General features: G+C 39.8%; 2 protein-coding genes and 1 long non-coding RNA gene across 3 annotated transcripts in view; 1 reads left to right on the top strand and 2 right to left on the bottom strand.

Moving 5' to 3' along the window:
- Nucleotides 1-2,122, bottom strand: part of LOC137995734 (uncharacterized) — a 2,619-nt gene extending 497 nt beyond the window's left edge. The window contains exon 1 of the long non-coding RNA XR_011122277.1: nt 1,526-2,122. This is a non-coding gene — a long non-coding RNA (uncharacterized lncRNA). The remainder of the gene's footprint in view (nt 1-1,525) is intronic.
- A 7,673-nt stretch (nt 2,123-9,795) lies between these two features.
- Nucleotides 9,796-18,488, bottom strand: LOC137996245 (protein polyglycylase TTLL10-like). The gene is made up of 8 exons (XM_068841660.1): nt 18,463-18,488; nt 17,665-17,756; nt 16,420-16,591; nt 15,639-15,819; nt 14,608-14,748; nt 11,570-11,686; nt 11,127-11,220; nt 9,796-10,047 (listed from the first exon to the last, which is right to left on the bottom strand). The coding sequence occupies exons 1-8, from the start codon at nt 18,486-18,488 to the stop codon at nt 9,944-9,946; spliced, it is 927 nt and encodes a 308-aa protein (XP_068697761.1). The 3' UTR covers nt 9,796-9,943.
- A 143-nt stretch (nt 18,489-18,631) lies between these two features.
- Nucleotides 18,632-19,927, top strand: LOC137996244 (uncharacterized). Its single transcript, XM_068841659.1, has one exon. The coding sequence runs from the start codon at nt 18,632-18,634 to the stop codon at nt 19,925-19,927; it is 1,296 nt and encodes a 431-aa protein (XP_068697760.1).
- Nucleotides 19,928-21,357: the final 1,430 nt, after the last annotated feature.

The raw sequence follows: 21,357 nt of genomic DNA, 5'->3' as shown, positions 1-21,357 counted from the left end.
ACTTGCCAAACAGCTTGGGGAAAGAAAAATCACTTGTGCTGTATTCTGGGATTTCTCAGTGGTCTGGACAAACCTTTTTCAGTGGAACAGTCACTAGAAACCAACCACAAAAGCACAGACCTCGCCCAGTTCAATTCGGCTGGTTTTTGACAATGGTACAAGTTTTCAAATGGATAGTGTGTTTTGCAATGATGCGACTGAGACCGGCGTCTTGTATCACATACCAGGCAAATAGAAGGCTTGACCTGTTTGGCAGATTTTCTTAGGTTTGGAACAATGTGTCAGTGTTTTTAAACTACAACTAAACTTTTGATATACCTTAAATTAATCTTGTCACCAACTGGAGAACATACAATTTTGTTTTCTTAAAAATATACGATACATAAGGTGATCTGAGAATAAGATGGCATGACGATGGACTGATACGAATGTTGCCTTTATAAACCGTCGATCTCGCCTCAAAGTTCAAGAGACCACACATTGCTCCAAAAGTCTTGCAGGGCCGTAGCAGGCCTGGAAAAACTGAGGGGGCACAAAGCTATGAAGCAACATTTATTTTGAAATTTGTGGGTTTTGGGTTTCGAGGACGCATTGGTCGGGTGAAAGCCAGTTCTTTGTTAGGGGGGAGAGGGACTGAGGGCATGGGTGTGATACCTCCCCATGAAAATACTTGAAAATGGAACACCAGAAAGTGCATTTACCAGCATATTGGGCCTTTAAATTTAGATGAAAACCCTTATACAAAAGCACAGTGCATTTCAATGATCCAAGAGGCTTAGTGGAATTATTACACGTGATCCCAAAACATGAATCTTTATTCCTGTTGCCGTAGGACTTAAAAGGAAATGATTTCTTGGCTGATTTCGTCTATCTTCAAGTGGAGGTAACTGGGACCCAACTGCTTCAATAGACTCGACAGCAGCATAATCCTGGCCACTCTCAGAACTCCTGTCTGGCATTTCTGTAAGACATTTCTACTTTCTCATCCTTTCTCTCATCCTGGGCCTTACCCAGTATAAGACCGACTTCTGCTTCGATTTTCGGGGTTTTCAAAAGGACATGGCTTAGTTTAGATCATATTCCAAAGACGAATCCAGTGAGTGGCCTGGATGTCAAGACGATTTGACACATTTATGTTTTTGTCACATTTCTCGCTTGCTGTATTTTTTAGCTGGTTTTTCTATAGTTTTGAATCTTCGAATAAGAGAAGTAAAAATATGAACTGGGAAAATGGTACTGTAATTAAACTTTATCAGGAATGATTCTATCCGGAATTTTTGACATCTTGTTGTTTCAAACTTCTGCACTCGTGTGTTTTTACTTTTTGAGGTAAAAAAGTAGAGGGGCACGGGTCCCCCCCCCCCACCCCTCCTCCCCATTCTCCGCGCGGCCTCATCGCTCGATATTTCTCACCCGCCAGGTACGCGGACTAAGATAGCCCCAAGTATAGTTTATGCTCAGCAACGGTTCTGTCCTTACTAAACGAAGAATGACTGAAAAAGAAAAAAAGTTATGTTTCACCTACCTGAAGCTCCCGTCCGCATCTGTAGTCAAAAGGACAGATATAATCCTGCGGGAACACAAGGGTAGGTGTCGAGAGCATAAAAACAAACAATACAACTAAAAACGTCTGTGGATTCATCTTCGATCTTCCTTTCCTCTCCTTTGATTTTGCCGATTGTGGGAACCAAATCCTAGACTCTCGTGAAACCCAAGTGACAGGCCAAAAGAAGCGTGCTCCTTTTATAGGCAAACAGTCACAAGCAACCGATTGACCTTTAAATAAATTTGACGCCTGGAAAGTTGGTCCAATTATTACTAATCGAACCAAGACTATTTAGGCGGCATTTTGGCGCACGTTTGTCCATTGCGTCGAAAAATATTGCTTTAGCTATTCATTTTCAAATTAATGGACTAATGGTTTCTTAATTTGTCATCTTTAAGCCAGAATATTACGCCAAATTAAACCAAGTTGGTGATAAATGGTGACCAACGTGGACTACTTAAGAACACTTCAGCGTAATTGCTACGTAAACACATTCTAGTTTCTACACCAGTTAACTCAGCATTAACCAATCCGAATTAATAGAAGCCGTTCTTTTCAAGCGCCGGCTTGATTTTAAAAGGCCTTTGTTAGTAATATACAACATTATCATACATAAAAACTGAGTGGATTGCAATTTGGTCTGAAATCATACGTGTAATTTGGCCACACAGCGGTTTTCTTTGTCTTTCATTTTCCTGAAAATTGATTGGTTACCTTAAACAAGCCTTGAAGTCTGACTGGTTGTTTCGTTTTAGTGGTCCATTGTCATTGGCTGGGGAAATGGTGCGATTTAGAGGAAAAAATAGTGCGATTTGGGAATAAATCGCGCTGCTGAGAGCCAATTAGATTGCAAGGATCACCAGTGATTTCTGAATGGGTGTAATAATGACTTTAAACACTTTTCGTGAGTTCCTTACTTGTTCCACTTTCACAACCTTTGTCACAGTACGTTCAAACATTGAAATGCATAATTACTCAAGTTACGCCAAATTAAACCAAGTTGGTGATAAGTGCCGACCACGTGGACCACTTAAGAACACCTCAAAGTGATCACTACGTAAACACATTCTAGTAAACCCTGAATTTCTACACCAGTTAACTTAAATACCACTAACCAACCTGAAATTAATAGAAGCTTCTTTTCAAGCGTCGACTTAAGGCCGTGGTTAGTAAAGCCGGTGACACGCGGTTCAGCATTTGTTAATCAACAAATATTGCAGCTGTTGTACAACAAATGTTGTACAGTGTGTCATGCCATGTTGAATGTTGAAATATACAATTCAACACGTTGAACGTTGTTGAACGATGTTGAACGAAAATAGAGATCTGCTCTATTCCGTTCAAGACGTCTGTGCAACATTGTTCAACGTATTTGAGCAAAAAATGTTGCAGGATGTTGAACCGTGTGTCATCGGATTAATATACAACACTAAAAAGATTCAAAACATTTTTTGTGAGTTCCTCACTTGTGACACTTTCGAAACCTTTGTCACGGTAGGTGTGAATTCAAATATTGAAATGTATAACTGTGTTTGGATTGAGCGGTGCAAAGCTTCCTGATTCTTTGGGTTACAATGTCAAACGTTTACCGAAACCAGCAAAGTGTATGTTTTTCTGTTTGAGCCTCGTGGCTTGAATGGTTAAGACAATAGGCCTTATCACGGTTTTCGACGCCATCTTGACGGGTAGGCAAAGCGGTCAGAAATTACAGTGTTTGTATGGGAATCCGATAGCAAATAACTTCTTCCAAAATTGAATTTTACACAATTTGTGAATCAAAACGTTAAAATACTAGGTAGAAGATTGTATTCACCAAGTTTGAAGGATGTAGCTTTCCTATAAGTCGCTGAGCTATTCTTTTTTAATTTTCCATACATTAGTCTCAAAATTTTTTTCCCGCGAACTGGGTCTAGACGTTTGTTTACCCAGCCAAATTTACAGACAAATGTGTGGAAAATTCAAAAAATTAACTGAGCGTCTTCTAGCCAAGCTACATACTTCAAACTTGGTGAATACAACCTTCTACCTAGTATTTTAACGTTGCGATTCAGAAATTGTGAAAAATTCAATTTTGGAAGAAGTTATTTGCTATCGGATTCTCATACAAACACTGTAATTTCTGACCGCTTTGCCTACCCGTCAAGATGGCGTCGAAAACCGTGATAAGGCCTATTAATACCTGTTCTTGAAATTTGTTCTAATAAAACAGGTGTTACACAAAAAGCGGAAGTCACTTGCAAACGGAAGGTATCACAATTAAGATGTACAAAAAGCCGTTAAGTCTTCATTCAGCCCCTAGAACGGACTTACAAATAGTTGTTGTAAGCAGTTGCTAGCTTGTTTTAAATAAGAACTGGCGTCGTTTTTCGCAAACAAAGAGTGTTTTTTACATCTGTAATACACTAACGAGAGCGATTTCGTGCATTCCCGTGGGCGCGCTCCAATACAGTCCATTAAAATGATCTCGGTATACTTCTTGAGAATGAGCTGAATTCAGCTGCTAGACGTTTAAAATTTTAAATGTGCACGAGACTGTTTTTCGAGAGTGAAGCTTAAGCAAAGGATTTCAAATCTCAAGATTGACGGTAATAAACTGACTCTTGATTATAGTCGAAACATATTTAGTTTTACTGGTTGAAATGCGAACAGTAAGGCCGAAAGTCGAAGGTCCAGGTGAATTCTTTTGGAGTCATCCCGTTGCTTATAATTACTGAAAAGTCATTAGTCATCTCCATTTTGACCAATTCTATTATATTAATAATTAAGGTTGTTCAGAGTCGAAAAAAGTGGCCAGAAAACAAGAAAAAAGGCATTTGTCGACTTGAAGCTACTCTTTTCTAGGAAGATCTGGAAGTAAAATAGGTGTCGTAAAAAATGTTTTGTAGTTTTGTTTTTATTGAGGCAAGTATCAGTTAATTCGACGGTATGTCGAACGGCTCTAAGGCTCATTCGAATTGTTTAAGGACGGTGCCTACTAAGTCAAAGGTATTTTTGCGCAGTTTCCTGAATATGCGGGAAATGCAGATCTTAACAAGTGTTATTGAAATCCAAAAAGAAAATTGGGGGTAACCACGCGTTTTTCGAAGATAATTAATCAACAATATTTGTAAAAAGCTTTAAAATACAAAGCAATGTATGACGTTCTTTTCCAAATTGAAGCTTAATTATCTCTGAAAAATGCGTGGTTACCGCCAATTTTCTTTTTGGATACCAAGAGCACTTGCTAAATTCTGCTTTCTCCGCATGGTTTTTAACAGCGCAAAAATATCTCATAAGCATTACCCATAAGGAAATCCGATTATATCGAGATGCGCAGAACGTATTCGCAATAACAATGGTAGGCACCGTCATTAATTTGTCTTTACTTAATTCGAAGAGATATCGCCTTAACTCAAAAAAGTGCATTCTATTAACAAAAAAAAAAAGTGTTATGATTGCAAATACTAAAAAGTCACTTTCGCAATCGATGTGTCAGCCCACGCTGTGGGGGTCACCTTCCCAAGTACTAACTCCGTCCGATCAGGCTGAAGAGATCTTGCCCCAGTTGTTCGAAGGGTGGTTAGCGCTATCCACTGAATAAATCACTATCCACGGGATAACTCAATCGGTTTTGCTACAATTGAGGCCTGACTGACAGTGATGTCGTGCGACAAGAGTGAATTAGATAAGAGTGTTGATCTATCACTTTGTGGCCTCCCCCCAGCACAGTCACAATGGATTTATTTTTACTCGGAATACCTGAAAGGTATCCGAGTTATAATCTGGGCAGAAATGGACAATAGAATTACGAGGCGGTGATTTCATTGGTTAAAAAGCAATGTACTACACCCCATTGAGCAATACATTTGACCTCCCTCTCTGACAAAACAACTCAATAACAAATAAATTAAACAGCCGCGAAGGAGACGATTTCCGATAGCGAGAGACCTGAAACAACCTCTCGTCCTACAGAATTCGATGAAAATCCGAATTTATAACCTGTAGTGGAGCAATTAAATGATGGGTTCTATGTTGGGGCTTCAGTGTGACTCATTTTATTTTGTTTGCTGATTCAAAGCTCAAGTTCCACAAGAGGGCAAATGACGCAATTCGATGCAGCTAAAATGTGAAAATGCTGGATTCAGCCTTCTGGAATGTTATGAATGACATATTTACTCTAATCTTGCCTGTTGACCGCTTGACGAAATCGCCAGTACAGATCTTTCCAGCAGCGGTGTGTTATGAATGGCCGAACTTCTTAGTTTCTTTCTGCCTCAGGCGTTCTTTGTACGAACATCATCCGCCGATGTCAATTCAACGCTGTTAATCTGGAACCTTTGCAGCTGGATACCGATTTTCACTTACCCATATTAAGACTTAATTACAAGAATAGTTTTTCACATGTTTTCTGTGTTGCTACACTAGTGTTTCACCCGCCTCACCGGCTGCTTTCACTTGAAACCAGTTTATCTGATGTCACGCTACATGCTAAAAAATAGACATAAGGCCCCCGTTATTTCCATTCCAACAACCTGTTCCAAAACATACTATTCCTAATTAGCTGTGTCACCTGTTGAAGGGAAAGGACAAAACATAGACCCCCCTTCTGGACCGGGTCCATGGACCCGGGCTATGGACTCCTATTTATTTATTTTTGCTAAAAAGTGTCCCAAAGCATGTTAATGAGCTTTTTACCCTCAGAAAGGGCGATTTCGTGACAAAGGGGATGTGTTCACTTTGTGACAATGTTTAGATTGGTTATCAGTTACAAATTGTTTCATTTTGTCATTACTAACAATGATTACATTACCCAAAGAGAACAATAACAATGTCTGTATAATTATCACTGGTATTTTATTGTTATAAAATATATAAATGTTTATATATATTGTTCATGTTATGCATCAGTCAATTCCAGCAGTGCCCATCCCCCCCTGGGCTAACCCTCGGGCATTAGCATTTTAAAAAAAATGGGCAACTTCCCCGGGGTGGGGACACATAAGCTGTCTAAATGCCCCGGGGTGGGGATGAGGAAAGAGGGCAAATGCCCCGCCCCCGGGATCGTCGCCTTGAAGAATCAAGACATTTTAAATGATGATGAATCGCATTTTAAGCTCGTAAGATTTGTCTTGAAGATCTCATCATTTGAATTCGCAAACCTTCTGTACTTTAACTCCACTTTCATGAAGTTAAAAATTGTTAGGCTAGTTTTGAATGCTAAATGCGAGGTAGTCGTGTTTACGCAGTCTTCACGTCAGTGATTGTTTTGTGATATTAGTTCACCTTGTCGCTTTTATATATTCATATGCTTACAAGTATAAATGAAGAAAGTACCTAAAATTGAGAAAACATACCTTTAAAAGCATCCACAAGTTTTTCAAGTCTGTGACGGACAAGCCAGTCTTGACTTTAACCAAGCCCTCATCTTTTCCGATAAACTCTTCCATGTTAATTCGAAAACATGTTTGTCAAATGCCCGGGGGTCGCCCCAAGGTAAGCTAATGCCCAGACCCCGGGCCGCGATAAAATAACGAATGCCCCACCCCCAGTACTGACAACTTGAGCAAATGCCCAGCGGTTGCCCGGGGGGGGGAAGGGGATGGGCACCGCTGGAATTGATTGATGCATTAGGGCTGGCTAATTTGGGAGTCCATTGTTGGATACATCAGATGAACTTTATTGAGGCGTACACTAATTTGTAAAACGAAACAAAAGGAACAGAAATACAGAAAGAACCCTGAACATTCTTTAAGCTAAGCTTAAGCCTAAACAAACGTTTTTAGGCCTAATGGTAGTGTTGGTAAATGGTTAGGGTTGTACCTGCCCAGAAATTGTTGATCTTTTTCGCAAAATAGTAATCTGACCAAAATTACTATTTTGCGAAGCGGATCAAAATTTTCCAGGCAGGTACAACCCCAGTAAGTGTAAGCCCTTTCTGGAATAAAAGAGTTCTTCCCTGTTCTGGAGCTAATCAATTTCATGTCCATGAAATTAAAATAAATTTATATTTAAAAAAGATTAATTTGTTATTTATAATATTACCAGTATAATAAATTGAATAAATGTGTGATGTAGTAAGCTATTTTACAATGATAATTTCATTTCATTATATTGTCTTGATCAGAGTGATTGATTATAAAACCACATATCCTAAATTAAATAGATTTTCACACTTGAAAATTATGTGGGTGGGTGTCTTTGATCCCATTCATGGGTTGAGTAAAATCCAAATGGCCCCTTCCATTCTAGCCTGTGCACAGATTCCCAGTCTCCGGAAAAAAAATCTGAAAGGAGCGTCTGTGATTTACCGTTGATAATCTTGTTCAATTATGCGTGATTTTTCCTGGAATGTATGGAAAATGATTTGATTGGGTATTAACCCTCGATCATTACATCATTGAAACAAGTAGTTTTGATTGGCTTTCATTTTTATTTCTCCCAATGGCATGAACACCGTGAGAGATTTCACGATGAGTTCGTGTGTACTTTGTGCATGGTAAAATATACGAATAAAAATCTTTTTGATGGTCAAAGAGGTTTTTCTTTTAAAGTACGAGCGAAATTGTTATCTATGGAGTGTAAAGTGGAAATCGATTCTACATACATTTGTAAGAATTGTTTGTCAGCGCTGAAGAAACGAAAGCGCTCCTGACGAATCTTCACGAGGTGAATATTGCACGATTCAAAATATTGCTCACTTGAAAACGTCCCCGGCTATCCCCTTAACAGTAAATATAATCTCAATGCCATGCTCGGACCAGCCTAGCCATTTTCAAGGACAATATCTATAAAGCGTGTTGCCCTGGAAGATTTGAGATGTGTACACATCGAGGAAAATATAAACAGCTCATTGGCAACGATCAGGGTTGCTCTGAAGATCAAAGCCGTACCCGGTTGGAAGACTTGCAAAGACATCCTTAACTTTAAAAAGCTCATTAACATGCTTTGGGACTCTTTTCAGCAAAAACGCAAACAAAAAAAAAATTAATTAAAAAAAAGAGGGGTCAGGTCCCCCTGATGATTTTATTTGCAATTGTAAACATTAAGCGATGTTCACCGGTACATTATCCGCGTTATTGTAAATGAGCAACTGGCTGCAGAAACATTTAGTTGTTTTGTTCCATACTTGCCAAATGAAAAAAACTACCTCTTCCAAAATGTATCACCCTACTTCTGCGCCATATGGTATTCCGAGTAAACGCTTAAGAAAGCGTCTTGTTTAGATACACTTTGAGCGCGAAACAAACAAACGGTCACCAATTTTAACCAATCAGAAGAAGTCATGTCACGAGTGACTCCTTCTGCCATGTTTTTTCAGGGACATGACAACTGATTTTCGCGGGAATAGGTATTCTAAAAAATAGACTCATTTGTGACTGTGAAGAGGAGGCCACCCAAGCCATAACAACACTCTTATCTAATTCATTCTTGCATGCGATTAAATTAAAACAAACCACGAGATTATTTCCCTTTTCACCTCGTAGTGAACCGTTAAAGAAAAGGAGGTTACTTTGTTTACGATGCATTTTTCCTTTTTCTCACCAATGGCCAGACTGAGCAATCAGTTAACATGTCCAGTATTAATTAATATTCTGCACGCTCTGACTCAATTTCGTTTTGTGAATTGGTTTCCTATGGGCCTCCAGTGCTCACATATTTTCACTAGCCAAAATGGCTAGTGAAGAACAAAAACCACTAGCCAAAATAGATTTTTTACTAGTCTGTGGCTAGTTGGCTACCGTTAGTCTCGAGCCCTGGAAAACAAGACAAAATAAGATCAGCTACACAACTTTTTTTTAAGTTAATCAGATGAGAACAAGGAAAACAAGACTAAAGGACTAAGAAATTAAAATCCTTATGAATACATTAACCTAAAGAGCAAAAGAAGACGTTCTGCATGTATAGAAACCACCTTCCTAATTATATTTAAGGCATGAGTCACATTTACAAAAACTGAGCAAACTGCGCATGTCCAATATGCTAAACAAACTACGTATGCCCAATATGCTAAAATTGACTAAAAGGCAAAAAAGGTACTGAGCCCTGAGAAAACTTTCAAGGCCGGCGAAAACTGAAAAAAACCGTAGCTATGTCTTATTGCCCTCTTTAAACTTCGACACTAACGCGTCCCTCTTAGATTGGTTGCATCACGGCTGCAAGTTTGGCTGTTAGCGATGGAGACCAGCGCTTCTCAAGCCCCTGTTACTGGTAAGCACTGCTCGACAAGCCATAGGATCCGAAATCACACACTGGGCTTAGGGTGCCTGTGGACAAGCGTACCAGATTGCGTTCTTGTGATGCAAATAGCTACGTAGCATGTCTCAGCCACAGTGAGGTTCTTGTCCAATCCATTCCAGCGCACTGACACAACTGTTTTTGCCACGACTGGCATAACACAGGAAGTGAGCTTTGTTGATTTTATTTGCCCTCTCCGTTGTAAAGTAATTGAAATCCCTTCTGATTTTCCAGTGGGAAAAGCGGGCGCCTCTTCTTGGTCTTTTCAAAAATCTCGATCACAAGTTCTGTAATAAGCCATTCAACAATAAGTCGCGTGAAAAACATCAAATATTAAAGGTATAGTACACAAAACATATGATGGCCACTTAGAACTCAGAAAAAATACTACTCCAAGTCGAATATGACTCCACGACCCTCCCAGATCTAGCCAAATGCTCTAACCTCCGAGCTACTGGAGGTGCTATGGCAAGCAAGGGTTTTTCTGTGGGCTTAACAAAAATGCATCCCGCACTTCCAGGAATCATTCACCAATTACATTGAAGATATCGGATTAAACTTCTTCAGGACTCGGACGTGAGTTCTCAATGTTAAAAAATGCTTTCTTCCTTCCTTTGTTATAGGTTTGTTTTAAAACAGACTCAGAGGTGTTTCGAATATTTACAAGGAGTCCTGTGTAAGGCGTTGGCAAAGCGGACAAGGTTTGGTACGCATTTCTGCAATAATTATTTACTAAGCTTTTCATGCACATGCGAACTCTGACGTTCAAATTTCAATCAACGATTTCCAATTCCTTTAATTAATTGGGTGGGAGGCGCGGTGGTCTCATGGTTAGTGTGCTCGACTCCGGTGTGTATGGTTCGGGTTCGGGTCCCGGCCGGGAACATTGTGTTGTGTTCTTGGGCAAGACACTTTACTCCCACGGTGCCTCTCTCCACCCAGGTGTATAAATGGGTACCGGCGAAAATGCTGGGGGTAACCCTGCGATGGACTGGCATCCCATCCAGGGGGGAGTAGAAATACTCCTAGTCGCTTCATGCCATGGAAACCGGGATAAGCTCCGGCCTTACCTAATTAATTGGAATTAGACCCCATGTATATGAAAGACCCAATCATTGTTTGAAAGAGCAAGGAATTTTGATGTTTGTCCGTACGAGAGTCCGCTCAGACAAGAAGATATCGCAAAGGGAAACCACTCAACTCCCCCCACCCCCCTCCCTAATGATAGTTTGTCACGCTACTGAGAGAAGCTCCGCCAGTCCCCAACCCTCTGTCGGCTGTTTCTCTCGATTGCGTGACAACAGGTGGGCGACTCAAGTGAAACAGAAGGGACTGCTGGTAAATCGCTGATTAATCATTGGCTTACTCAGCGTCTCGTCGACTACTCCTGGCAAAAGATCCATCAGCACTTTGCAGTTGGTGTGAAGAGCAGGATTAATATTAACCTCCAGAAGCCAAACCTAATAACAGCATAGTTACATGGTGAGAAAATGTCTCTGTCAACTGCTCCATATACAGTATGATTGCAGACAAAATTCCCAAGGTTCCAAGAGTTTAGAATAAATAAAAATTACTAAACAATACTTCGCCCACATAGTACACGAAGTGAACGAGATGGAATTAAGAATCGCGAGAGATTTACGATACTTCAAAGTTCTAATTTGAGGCGACGTTGTCTTCGATCTAGCCATCTCATCTTCAATGCGCCCTCGCTCAATTGGTTTTTTTGGCCTTAGTGATTTTGACGATTTACGTAATTTGTTGTGTTGGCTATTCTTGCCATGATTTGCCGCGACATCCTAATCTCACCTTGAATTCGTCATCGATAAGGAAGTCGAACCCCAGGAGATCAAATGTTCCAGTTCGTCTGTGGAGTTTTTGACGGACACTGTGGAAACATGTTGTCATGATTTGATGCATGCGTTTCTAAAAGTAAAAAAATCCGAAAAGGCATAATTTAGAAAGTGGTATGAAATACAGACCAATTCGCCCTTGTCACACGACGGCCATATTGTCCCGGGAGACCAAAAAAGCTTTGATTTACCACGCCAAGCCTCACCCCCATGGTTTCCACTGCGAGGCTTGGCGTGATAAAACAAAGCTCTTTTGGTCTCCCGGGACAATATGGCTGCCGTGTGACAAGGGCGAATTGACCATAGTTAATGAAACCACAAGAACATGACCTTGAAGTGTGTAACTTGAAATTCTTTTCCTTGGAACAAAGCTGAGGATTTTAGGACACCAATTTTATAATAATAATAATAATAATAATAATAATAATAATAATAATAATAATAATAATAATAATAATAATAACAACTTTATTTCAACTATCAAAACAATTAGAAAATATTTACAATTTTAAACTATATATCGAAATTATTTACAAATTTTAAAAACTAACTGATTCTATGTTCACGATAGAAAACTATTTAAGATATGTGAATAACTTAAAAATGGGAAAAAGACAATTATACATTACTAAAGAAAAAGCTAATCAAAAATCTAAGCCTAAAATTATGAGTACAAATGTAGACCAGCTACAGCGAGAGTGAGGTCTTCTGAGAAATAATAATTGTTATAATTGTTAATTATTATAATAACATTATAATATTATAATAATAATAATAATAATAATAATATTACAATATAATAATAATGATGATGATAATAATAATTATAATTAAGAATTTATATAGCGCATATGAAAACAATTCTAAGTGCTTCACATAAGTTTAAAATAGCAAATTACCTAATTTACAATAAGAATATAGAAAACATTAAGAAACTAATTACAAGAAGGAATAACAAATAAACGAAAGAAAGAAAAAATTACATCAAATAAATAAATAAATAAATAAAACTCAAATGCCAGCTTAAAAAGGTGCTTCTTTAGCCTACACTTAAAAAGCGATAAACCATTAGACACACGTACGTTTTCTGGTAGCTCATTCCACATTAGAGGCGCGTGCACTGCAAAAGACCTGAGACCATAATTCATCATATTGTACTTAACAGGTTTGAGCTTTAACGGAGCAGAAGAAGAGCGCAACAATCTGGCGGGCTTATAAGCTTATATGCCCGAATATTAACAAAAATAAGATTGATGCTGCACGCGCGGGAAAATGCACGACCTAAGTTATATCCAAATAAAAAAATTTTTAAACTCAAAAAACCCCAGCTCAAACCAGAGTTAAACACTTCAAGGTCATGACTTTCTGATGAAACTCGACACGTTCCTTCCCTTTATGTTTTTGTTTGCTGTTTTGGCCCTGACCATGCACAACTCACATCCTTTTTCTAAAAGACAAACGATCACAAGTTTCCAATAAATTTATTCAAAACGGGACAAAAGATTGTACATGGAGTGCGACAGTATTGTTCTCGCTTTTGAAGTATTCGGGGTTTCATAACCAGTCCATCGATATCAGGATGACTTTTAAAACTAAAACAACAGTAACCAACTCTTTATTCGTTACCGGGCCGAAACTAACCAAATCTTCTACAACATTTGCAAGAATGCTCTCTTTCGATATTCCTGGCCTTCAGACCGGAAGACGTTTGTCAAATGAAAATTTGGCTTTATCAAACGAGTCGATAAAGTTAAAGAAACCACCGTAGGAAAGAATTGCGAGCTCGACTTGATAAAGATAAACTAAGCACCGATAGAAAGATTTGTGAGCTATAAAGGTAGCCTGTGTACAGACCGCCCCTTCCCTCAAAAAAAAATCGGAGAGGAACGGTCTGTGATTTACCGTTGATAATCGTGTTCCATACCACGTGATTTTTCCTGGAATGTGTGGAAAATGATTTGATTGGTTATTACCCATCGACCATTACATCATTGAAACAACGAGTTTTGATTGGCTTTTATTTTTATTTCTCCACATCAACACCGTGAAAACCACCGTGAGAGATTTTACGATGAGTTCGTTCGTGTGTACTTTGAGCACGGTACAAAATACGAATAAAAATCTTTTTGATTGTCAAAGAGGTTTTTCTTTTAAAGTACGAGCGGAATTGTTATCTATGGAGTGTAAAGTGGACATCGATTCGACGTACATCTGAAGGAATTGTCAGCGCAAAAGAAACGAAAGCGCTCTTCACGAGGTGAATATAGCACTATTCAAAAGGTTGTCCACTCGAAAACGTCTCCCCCTATTCCTTACCAGTCAATGTAATCCCAACCAGCCTAGCCATTCTCAAGTACAATCTACAAAGCGTGATACCATGGAAGATTTGAGAATGTACACACCGAGGAAAATAACAGCTCATCGGCAACGATCTGTGCTGTTTTGAAGATCAGAGCCGTACCTGGTTGGAAGACTTGCAAATACATCCTCTCCTTTAAAGAGTGCTTCTATGCTATAAAGCCAAGGTATCTTAAAACTATCGGAGACGCTCTTCGATGCACGTTTAAAATCTACCTCATTGACCACCATTTTGAGAATTTAGCTCCAAACGAAATATGAGCCACGCAAATTTTGGTCAGCGTAGATTACTAAATAATGTATGCAAAATTATTCCGGAACACGATTACTAAAGGTAAATCACAGACCGTTCCTCTCCGATTTTTTTTTGAGGGGAGGGGCGGTCTGTACACAGGCTACTATAAAGGCAACTTTCCTTAAGTTTCTTTCCAGAGGCTCAGTTGCAGAGTATCCGAACTTGTCATCACAATTAATGTTCGACTATATTGTTCGGAGAATTCGGACACTTCCGAGTATTTCTTAGTCCTCAGTTATTGATGAAATAACCTAGTCAAGAATTATCCATATTTCAAAACATCCTTTGAGAAATGAGAAACGTTTTTACCAAAGGTCGATGGATGAACTAATAGGCCTTACTGTGAAAGCTGTGTAAACCCAGTTTTCAGGGAGTCCTTTCTCCTCCGTATATTTTTCATCGATGTAGGACTGCAAGTGATCAAAATCCCAGACTGTATCTTCTTTCATGGACGAGTACATAGGATGCTTCTTTTGAACATACTGTGTGAAAGAAGAACAAATGTTGCTTTGAATTAAATGCATCATTCATCTTTCTCCTTGCTATAGCCTGTCAAGGGGTTTGGAGCGGGAGAGATTGGCTGTTGGTTGCTCACCGTTTGGGGCTGGTTACACGAGAAACTCGCCACGGAGCGAGTTCAATGCCGGGAAGCCTCCTCGATTTCATATCGTGTTTGTATGACGGCACACTTGACGTTGATTACATATATTTGTGAATCGAAAACAAACATGGCGCATGCGCTACCCGTTCCAGTCCACCGAGAGGTCAAATTTACATCGAAACGAGTGGGTGTTCTTCGTTTACACGACACTGACTGTTGCGAGATTTTGTACCGGAATGAAATTCTCACTCCGGTACGATATTTTCCGGTGGTGTCGTGTGAACGAATGCAGAACCACAAGAGGGAACTCGCTCCGGGACGAAGGTCGCCCCAGTATCACGTAAATACCCCCTTTGTCACAAGACTGGTTCATTTCATGCAGATCATGATTTGCCAGAACGGAAAAGAAATGTACCAAAATGTCTGCAGTGCAGAACATTTTTCCCACCTTAAAGAGGTGTTTGTATGATTCCGGGGAAACTTTCGCCCTGTCCAGTTCCCTTTTGTAGTTCTGCATTCGTTTAAATGACACCAACAGAAAATGCCATACTGTGACGATTAGAAAATGATAGACATCTGAGTGTTGACACGTGACGTCACGGCGGCCATCTTGTTGTACCCAACCACTCCCCCGGGAATTGAGCTCTATTGTCATGCAAACGTTTTCTTTCGTTTGGTGGAAAAACAAGGTTACTGATCATGTGAGTGAAAACACTCCATATGAAGTTTCGCATATACGACATTAACTATGATCTCTGCTCAATGACTCACCTGGTTAGTGAGATGAGCATGCAGTCCTGTGGAATCTTGAGTGTAAGGTGTATACGGGACACAAGACAGTCGGACGTATCCCGGATGATAGAAAACAACATAAGGCGTGGTGCTGGCGATCAGCATGTAAGTGCGAACATCAAACTTGAAGCCTTTTAACAGCAACGGGTTCATCACATATCTGACGAAAAGAAAAATAACACTTCTTGCAACATCGATCCCTTGGTTGCTAGTGAAGCCACCTCCTCGGCGGAGAAAAGCCCTGGGAATGAGGTTGATGGGCAGAGGAAAGAACTTGGGAAAAAGGCAACCTCGCCATCATGAAACCCCTTAACACGTGACCAATATGCCGTGGTTCAATTGGGTGCGACAACTGCATGCTTTTCGAAACATTTCGGGCCAGCAAATCCGTTTGCAATTGTGAAATTGAGACCCTGGTATTATGGACGACTGAATTTTCATACAAGATTTCAACCAAAACGACGAAAAATATATAATTGTTAAGTTGCATGCCTTAAAATGCGCTCTTTTTGAAGAATCAGAGGAAACTATTTTACACAAAACCGTATGAGCCTGAAAAGTTTCCAAGATTTCAAGCAACGTTCACCCGGTTGCTTCTTACATCCGGGGAATAAACTCAAGTAAATGTCATAAAATTATACTGAAATACGTCGGTACAAAAGGATTATGAACAAAAAAAACTCACTTTGAGGAAGGTTACACGTTTCAATGACAGCTGTGACATGAATTTAACTAAAAAAATCGTTTGTAGTTTACATACCGTTGTATGACTCGTCCAGGTTGATGGCGTGTCATTTGAGTTCTTCTTATTCTGGAGCCATCACTCTCAGCATTTATGTTAAGTTTCTCCATTAACTGTTCTTTACCGCTGATAAGATAAATGCCTTTGCCTTGATTCATGCCCGTTGGCTTGCAGATCCACGTCTCGCCATCTGAAGTTAAAATATCTTCTCGTTATTCTCACAAGTAAAAATCTCGCTCAGAGGCAAGCACACACGCGTTTTTCCCGCGCTTCGCAAGGCATGCGGCTTCAGGTACTCACTTTGCGTTGTGATTGGCTCTTTTGATTGTTAGCGTCTGTTGTGATTGGTCATATTAGGACAGTCCATAAGTGGCAAAGATATCGTTGACGTGACTCATTCTTCTCGATGCTGATTGGAGGCCAGTTTCACTAAAGTCTTAGTAACTTCACGGGCCCGCAAAGCAAACCATAAAAGTGCGATCCACCCACTCCCCCTCCCCACCCCCCCCAAACACAATTGCCGAGTTCTATGCCTCAGAACGGTCTCGGTTTGAAGACACAAAGTGATTTATGGTCCCCGAAATACGCCCAAAATGTTTCGGAACTTTAGGGTTCTCCTCCGACCTGGGTTAAATCCAACCCATCTGTAGAGGTAACCTGGGTTACTCTTGAAGAAGTGTCATTTGAACCCAAACCTGAGTCGAGCCCGGGTTAATTTAATTTTACACATGCGCACTTGAACGTTTTCACATCGAGCATTGCGTGTGCGTATTTCTGCTTCTTGACTTGCTACCCACGGGGCTTTGACTGTGAGGTCTGTCCCCAGGGTGGGGAATTTGACATGGCCACCATCTTGGATAATGACGAGGGCTTGCAACTCAACCTTGTTCCCAAGCCTTTTCCCTCCCCAAGTAGTGAGGGAAAGGCCCTGGGAACGAGGTTGCCTGAAAATAACTCCGCCATCTTGGAAAATTCCCAGAAGGCGTTCGAATAAACTTCCCACGTTCGTGAGAGGTGGCTGAACGAAAGGTGAGTGGTACATACATCGCACTCTTTAATATTGTGTGCAGCCAGGTCTAAAGGGTATTATTCTGGGTACCTTTACTCGCCCCAGGGTGGGGGCTTTTGTTGTCGCGGGGCTGGGGATTTGACTCGATCCGGAGTCAAGCACTCTAACCATGAGGCCACAGCGCCTCCCACAACCGGATTGAACCCGGATCGAATCGGGGTTAGTTTATGCCGTGTGAATAGGGCTTAACTCACCTTTGTAAATGTCATTCACAAATTTTGTTTTCTCCGTCGCGTTCATCAGTTTGTAAGTCTCAGGAACAAACTCGCTGATGGGAATTAGTAGCCTTCGAGAAAAACCAGATGAAGTATAAGTAATCAAATCCAGTAAGTTGTAATTAAAGATGCGGATTCTTCAGCGTCAAAAAAAAAATCCAAAATCCGAAAAAGGATTATTTTCCTTGACAACGCAAACAAACAAACCCAGAGTTGCGTGCAAATTTTCAAAAACAAAAAAAAAAATTAGCGGTTAAGTTTGTTTTGGAGAAATTCTTAAAAGAAAATGCCACCAGGAAAAAAATTCCTTAGCAATCGATAAAAAGAAATGGTGAAAGGTGCTAACAATATTATTGCTGTCAAGAAACTTTTAGTGTAATTTCTGTTGTGCAGGAAACCTAACTATTTTCGACCTATTTATGTCTTCGATCGAACAGCAAAAATAGCGCGAGAAAAACATTTGGGCTGAACTGTCACGTACGGTAGCTGTTGTGTATCATTTCTGCTTGGGAAACCGCGTGTCAAAAATACTTTTTTCAAATCCTTTCCCAAAAAAACGCTGAAGTGATGAATCACAAAAATCCGGATTTAGATTTAATCCGAAGTATCCTCCTCGAGTGTGGATACTTTGGATTCTTGATCCGTTTTTGGATTTCGCCAAAAAAACGCAAAATCCGTTTTTGGATTCAAGAATTCGTTTTCGGATTTTCCCACAAAAACGCAAAATCCGTTTTTGGATTCAAGAATTCGTTTTCGGATTTTCCCACAAAAACACACCCTAAGGCCCTGTTTATACGTCGCATTTAATGACACGTATTTAATTGATGAATTTTTTTCGTCTGGGAGACGAAATTGAATGTCAGTTCATTTTAGACGTCGAATATAATTTTCGATTTCGTTTTGTGCCTGCATTGACTTTTATCAGCGGAGAACTTCCAAAAAAAACATGGTGGCGTTCAGAGAGGCAGTAATGCTAAAGATTGCTCTGGCGAGGCGAAGGCGTAGGAATTTGTCTTTTCAGATGGCAACACTTGTAGCAGTAAGACGAAAATTCAGGCTTCGACTGCTAGCTTTATTATGTTTATTACTGCAGCAAGTGGGAGAAGAAGAGGAACGTTTTCGTAGTATCCGAAGGTGTGAGAGAAATGCTGGGTGGTGGGAAATGGTGTGGTCAACTTATGACAATTCAAGATTCAAGAAAACCTTTCGTGTGACGCGCCAAACGTTTTGCTATATACTAGAGAATATCAGGCAGGATATCACAAAGGATCAGCTGACTGAAATGCCAATTTCTCCGGAGTGCAGATTAGCAATATGTCTTTATCGGCTTGGCAGGGGTGATTACCTGTACACAATAGCAGAATTGTTTGGCGTTGGGCTAGCAACTATCCATGTCATTGTTAAGGAAGTCTGCGAGGCAATCGTTAAAAACTTATGGAAGAAGGCAGTGACAAATCATTTCCCAACTTCTGAACAGGATTTTACAGAAGTCATGGTAGACATGAACCAGCTTTGGCAATTTCCTTGGTGTTGGGGAGCAATTGATGGTTGCCACATCCCAATTCAGTGCCCACCTGGTGGAGAGGAAGCTTGCAAAGAGTACCATAACTTTAAAAACTTTTTCTCAATTGTTATGATGGCCATTGTCGATGCTGCAGCAAGATTCATGTGGGTCAGCGTAGGTTTTCCAGGTAACTCACATGACTCGATTATTTTTCAGTCTACACAGCTATGGAGTGATATCACCGAAAAGAAAGTGATCCCCGAAATATCACAGAACATTCAAGGAACAGACATTTATCCTTTGATTCTAGGGGATTCAGCTTTCCCTTTTCGTATTTGGTTGATGAAACCTTACTCCAATGCTGTTCTGAGTGCTGAACAGCACTATTTTAACTACCGCCTCAGCAGGGCAAGGATGGTATCAGAAAGGGCTTTTGGCCAGCTGAAGAGTCGATGGAGAGTTCTCTACCGTAAATCATCTTGTCAACCTGAAGCCGTTAAATGCATTGCATTAGCATGTGTTGTTCTTCACAATGTTTGTATAGACGTGAGTGATTCACTACCATCACAGTTAGATTTAACAGAGCATCCAGCACAACATGGGAGAAGAAGCAGGAAGGAGGTCAGAGAACTGCTGATGATGAGAAACTGCACCATGAAGAAGGATAAATCACATCATGCAGAAGAGATAAGAAAAGCACTTCTCAACAAATTTTGGGAAGAGAAAGAAGGACAGTAATCTGTCAGCACTAACTTTTCTGTTTTTGCTAGATTTTCAGAAGGAGCTAAAAAGTTACAGCATATAACTAATCAACTGTTCAACCTGAAAAGTGTCTTTGATTTGCTTTTAAATTTTTGCTGTTTGCCAAGTGGGGATTTTTTATTGGCAAGGGAGTTTGCTTTATATAGTTATGAAATAAAGGGAGCATTCTTCAATGAGGGGGTGGGACTCCCACTAAAAAGTATGCAACACATCATGATTGTCAACATGTTGTTACACTTGTTGAACCACTGAATTAAGCCATTTGAGTATAGGGCATTTTCAAGAAGTACCATAATACTCTTTTTTCCCTCCATAACTTTGCATAAGCAATGTTTTCAATATAACTTACAGCATCTGGTGAGAGTTTACAGCCCACGAGAAATTGAAAACAATGCTCATGCAAAATATGGGAAGGGCAAAAAAGATTATGGTATTTTTGAAAGTTGAATTTTCAATTTAGGGTGAAATAATGTACAAACACTTTAAGCATATTACCCTTAAGTATATTATTAACAACCTGTATGAGGAAATGTTCCATGGGACTTCTGAGTAAGGGTGATTATACTTTGATGAATAAATAGTGTGTGGTTTCACAAACAAAAAAATTCTGAAAGCCATGACAGTAAAATCATGACAGTTGGTATGGTGTGTCTGTTGTAGATTAAACCTGTTCTTATATGTAAACCTGTTTTTAACCTAGGTTGAGTCAGAATTTCCTTTGTCTCCTAACTCTAATTACTCATGATCATGAATAATTTGGGATGAGAAACAAAGGAAACTCCAGTTTAACCTGAGAACAGATTTTACCTACGACATGTCTACCCTTTTACAAGGACTTAGGAAACAAACATGGGTACACTGTATGTTAGCCAAACTTTATTGTAGCTTTATAACTATTTTGAGTTCTTTAAAATGTCAACTTTGCCACAGATGTTTGTTAATGAATCAAACTGAAACATATGAACGAAGACCTCCAATGTTGTTTAGGGAGTATTTACTCTCCAAAACCACTGTTTTCATGAGAAGCTTATTATCAAAATAAGCCTAAACCAAGTAGAAAATGCAACAAAAAAATGGATCTTGCAGTTTTTGTTCAACAGATTCTCAAACATGCAAATGTCAGAAAATAAGAGTCAATAAAAGTATTGAGTGAAACCATCAGCAGTCTCAGGGGGGTACATAATCCCTGTCTGAGTTTGGTTTCCAGGCACACCATTGTTGGAAAACATAGGTGTGCTGCTATATGCACCATGATGTTGATACTGTTGGAAGGGTTGCTGACCTGAACCCAACAGTATGTCCAAATACCTTTTCTCTTGTTCTCTTGCTAGTTTCATCTCCTCATGAATGCTTTCCAAGAGCTGTTTTGTTGGGTCATTTTCAATTACAGATCTTATTAAATCTAC

This window comes from Montipora foliosa, chromosome 3 (assembly GCF_036669935.1).
Source record: "Montipora foliosa isolate CH-2021 chromosome 3, ASM3666993v2, whole genome shotgun sequence".
NCBI lineage: Eukaryota > Metazoa > Cnidaria > Anthozoa > Scleractinia > Acroporidae > Montipora > Montipora foliosa.
The sequence above is the reverse complement of the archived record's forward strand: the minus strand, read 5'-3'. Positions and strand labels throughout refer to the sequence as shown.

Coding starts and splice junctions, on each gene's coding strand:
- LOC137996245 (XM_068841660.1), bottom strand. CDS start 18,488: ATGCGACGTATAAACAGGGCCTTAGG. Junction 17,757..18,462: donor CGTATAAACAGGGCCTTAGG/GTGTGTTTTTGT, acceptor TTTTTCTCGAAG/GCTACTAATTCCCATCAGCG. Junction 15,820..16,419: donor CCTGGACGAGTCATACAACG/GTATGTAAACTA, acceptor TCTTTTCGTCAG/ATATGTGATGAACCCGTTGC.
- LOC137996244 (XM_068841659.1), top strand. CDS start 18,632: ATGGTGGCGTTCAGAGAGGCAGTAATGCTAAAGATTGCTCTGGCGAGG.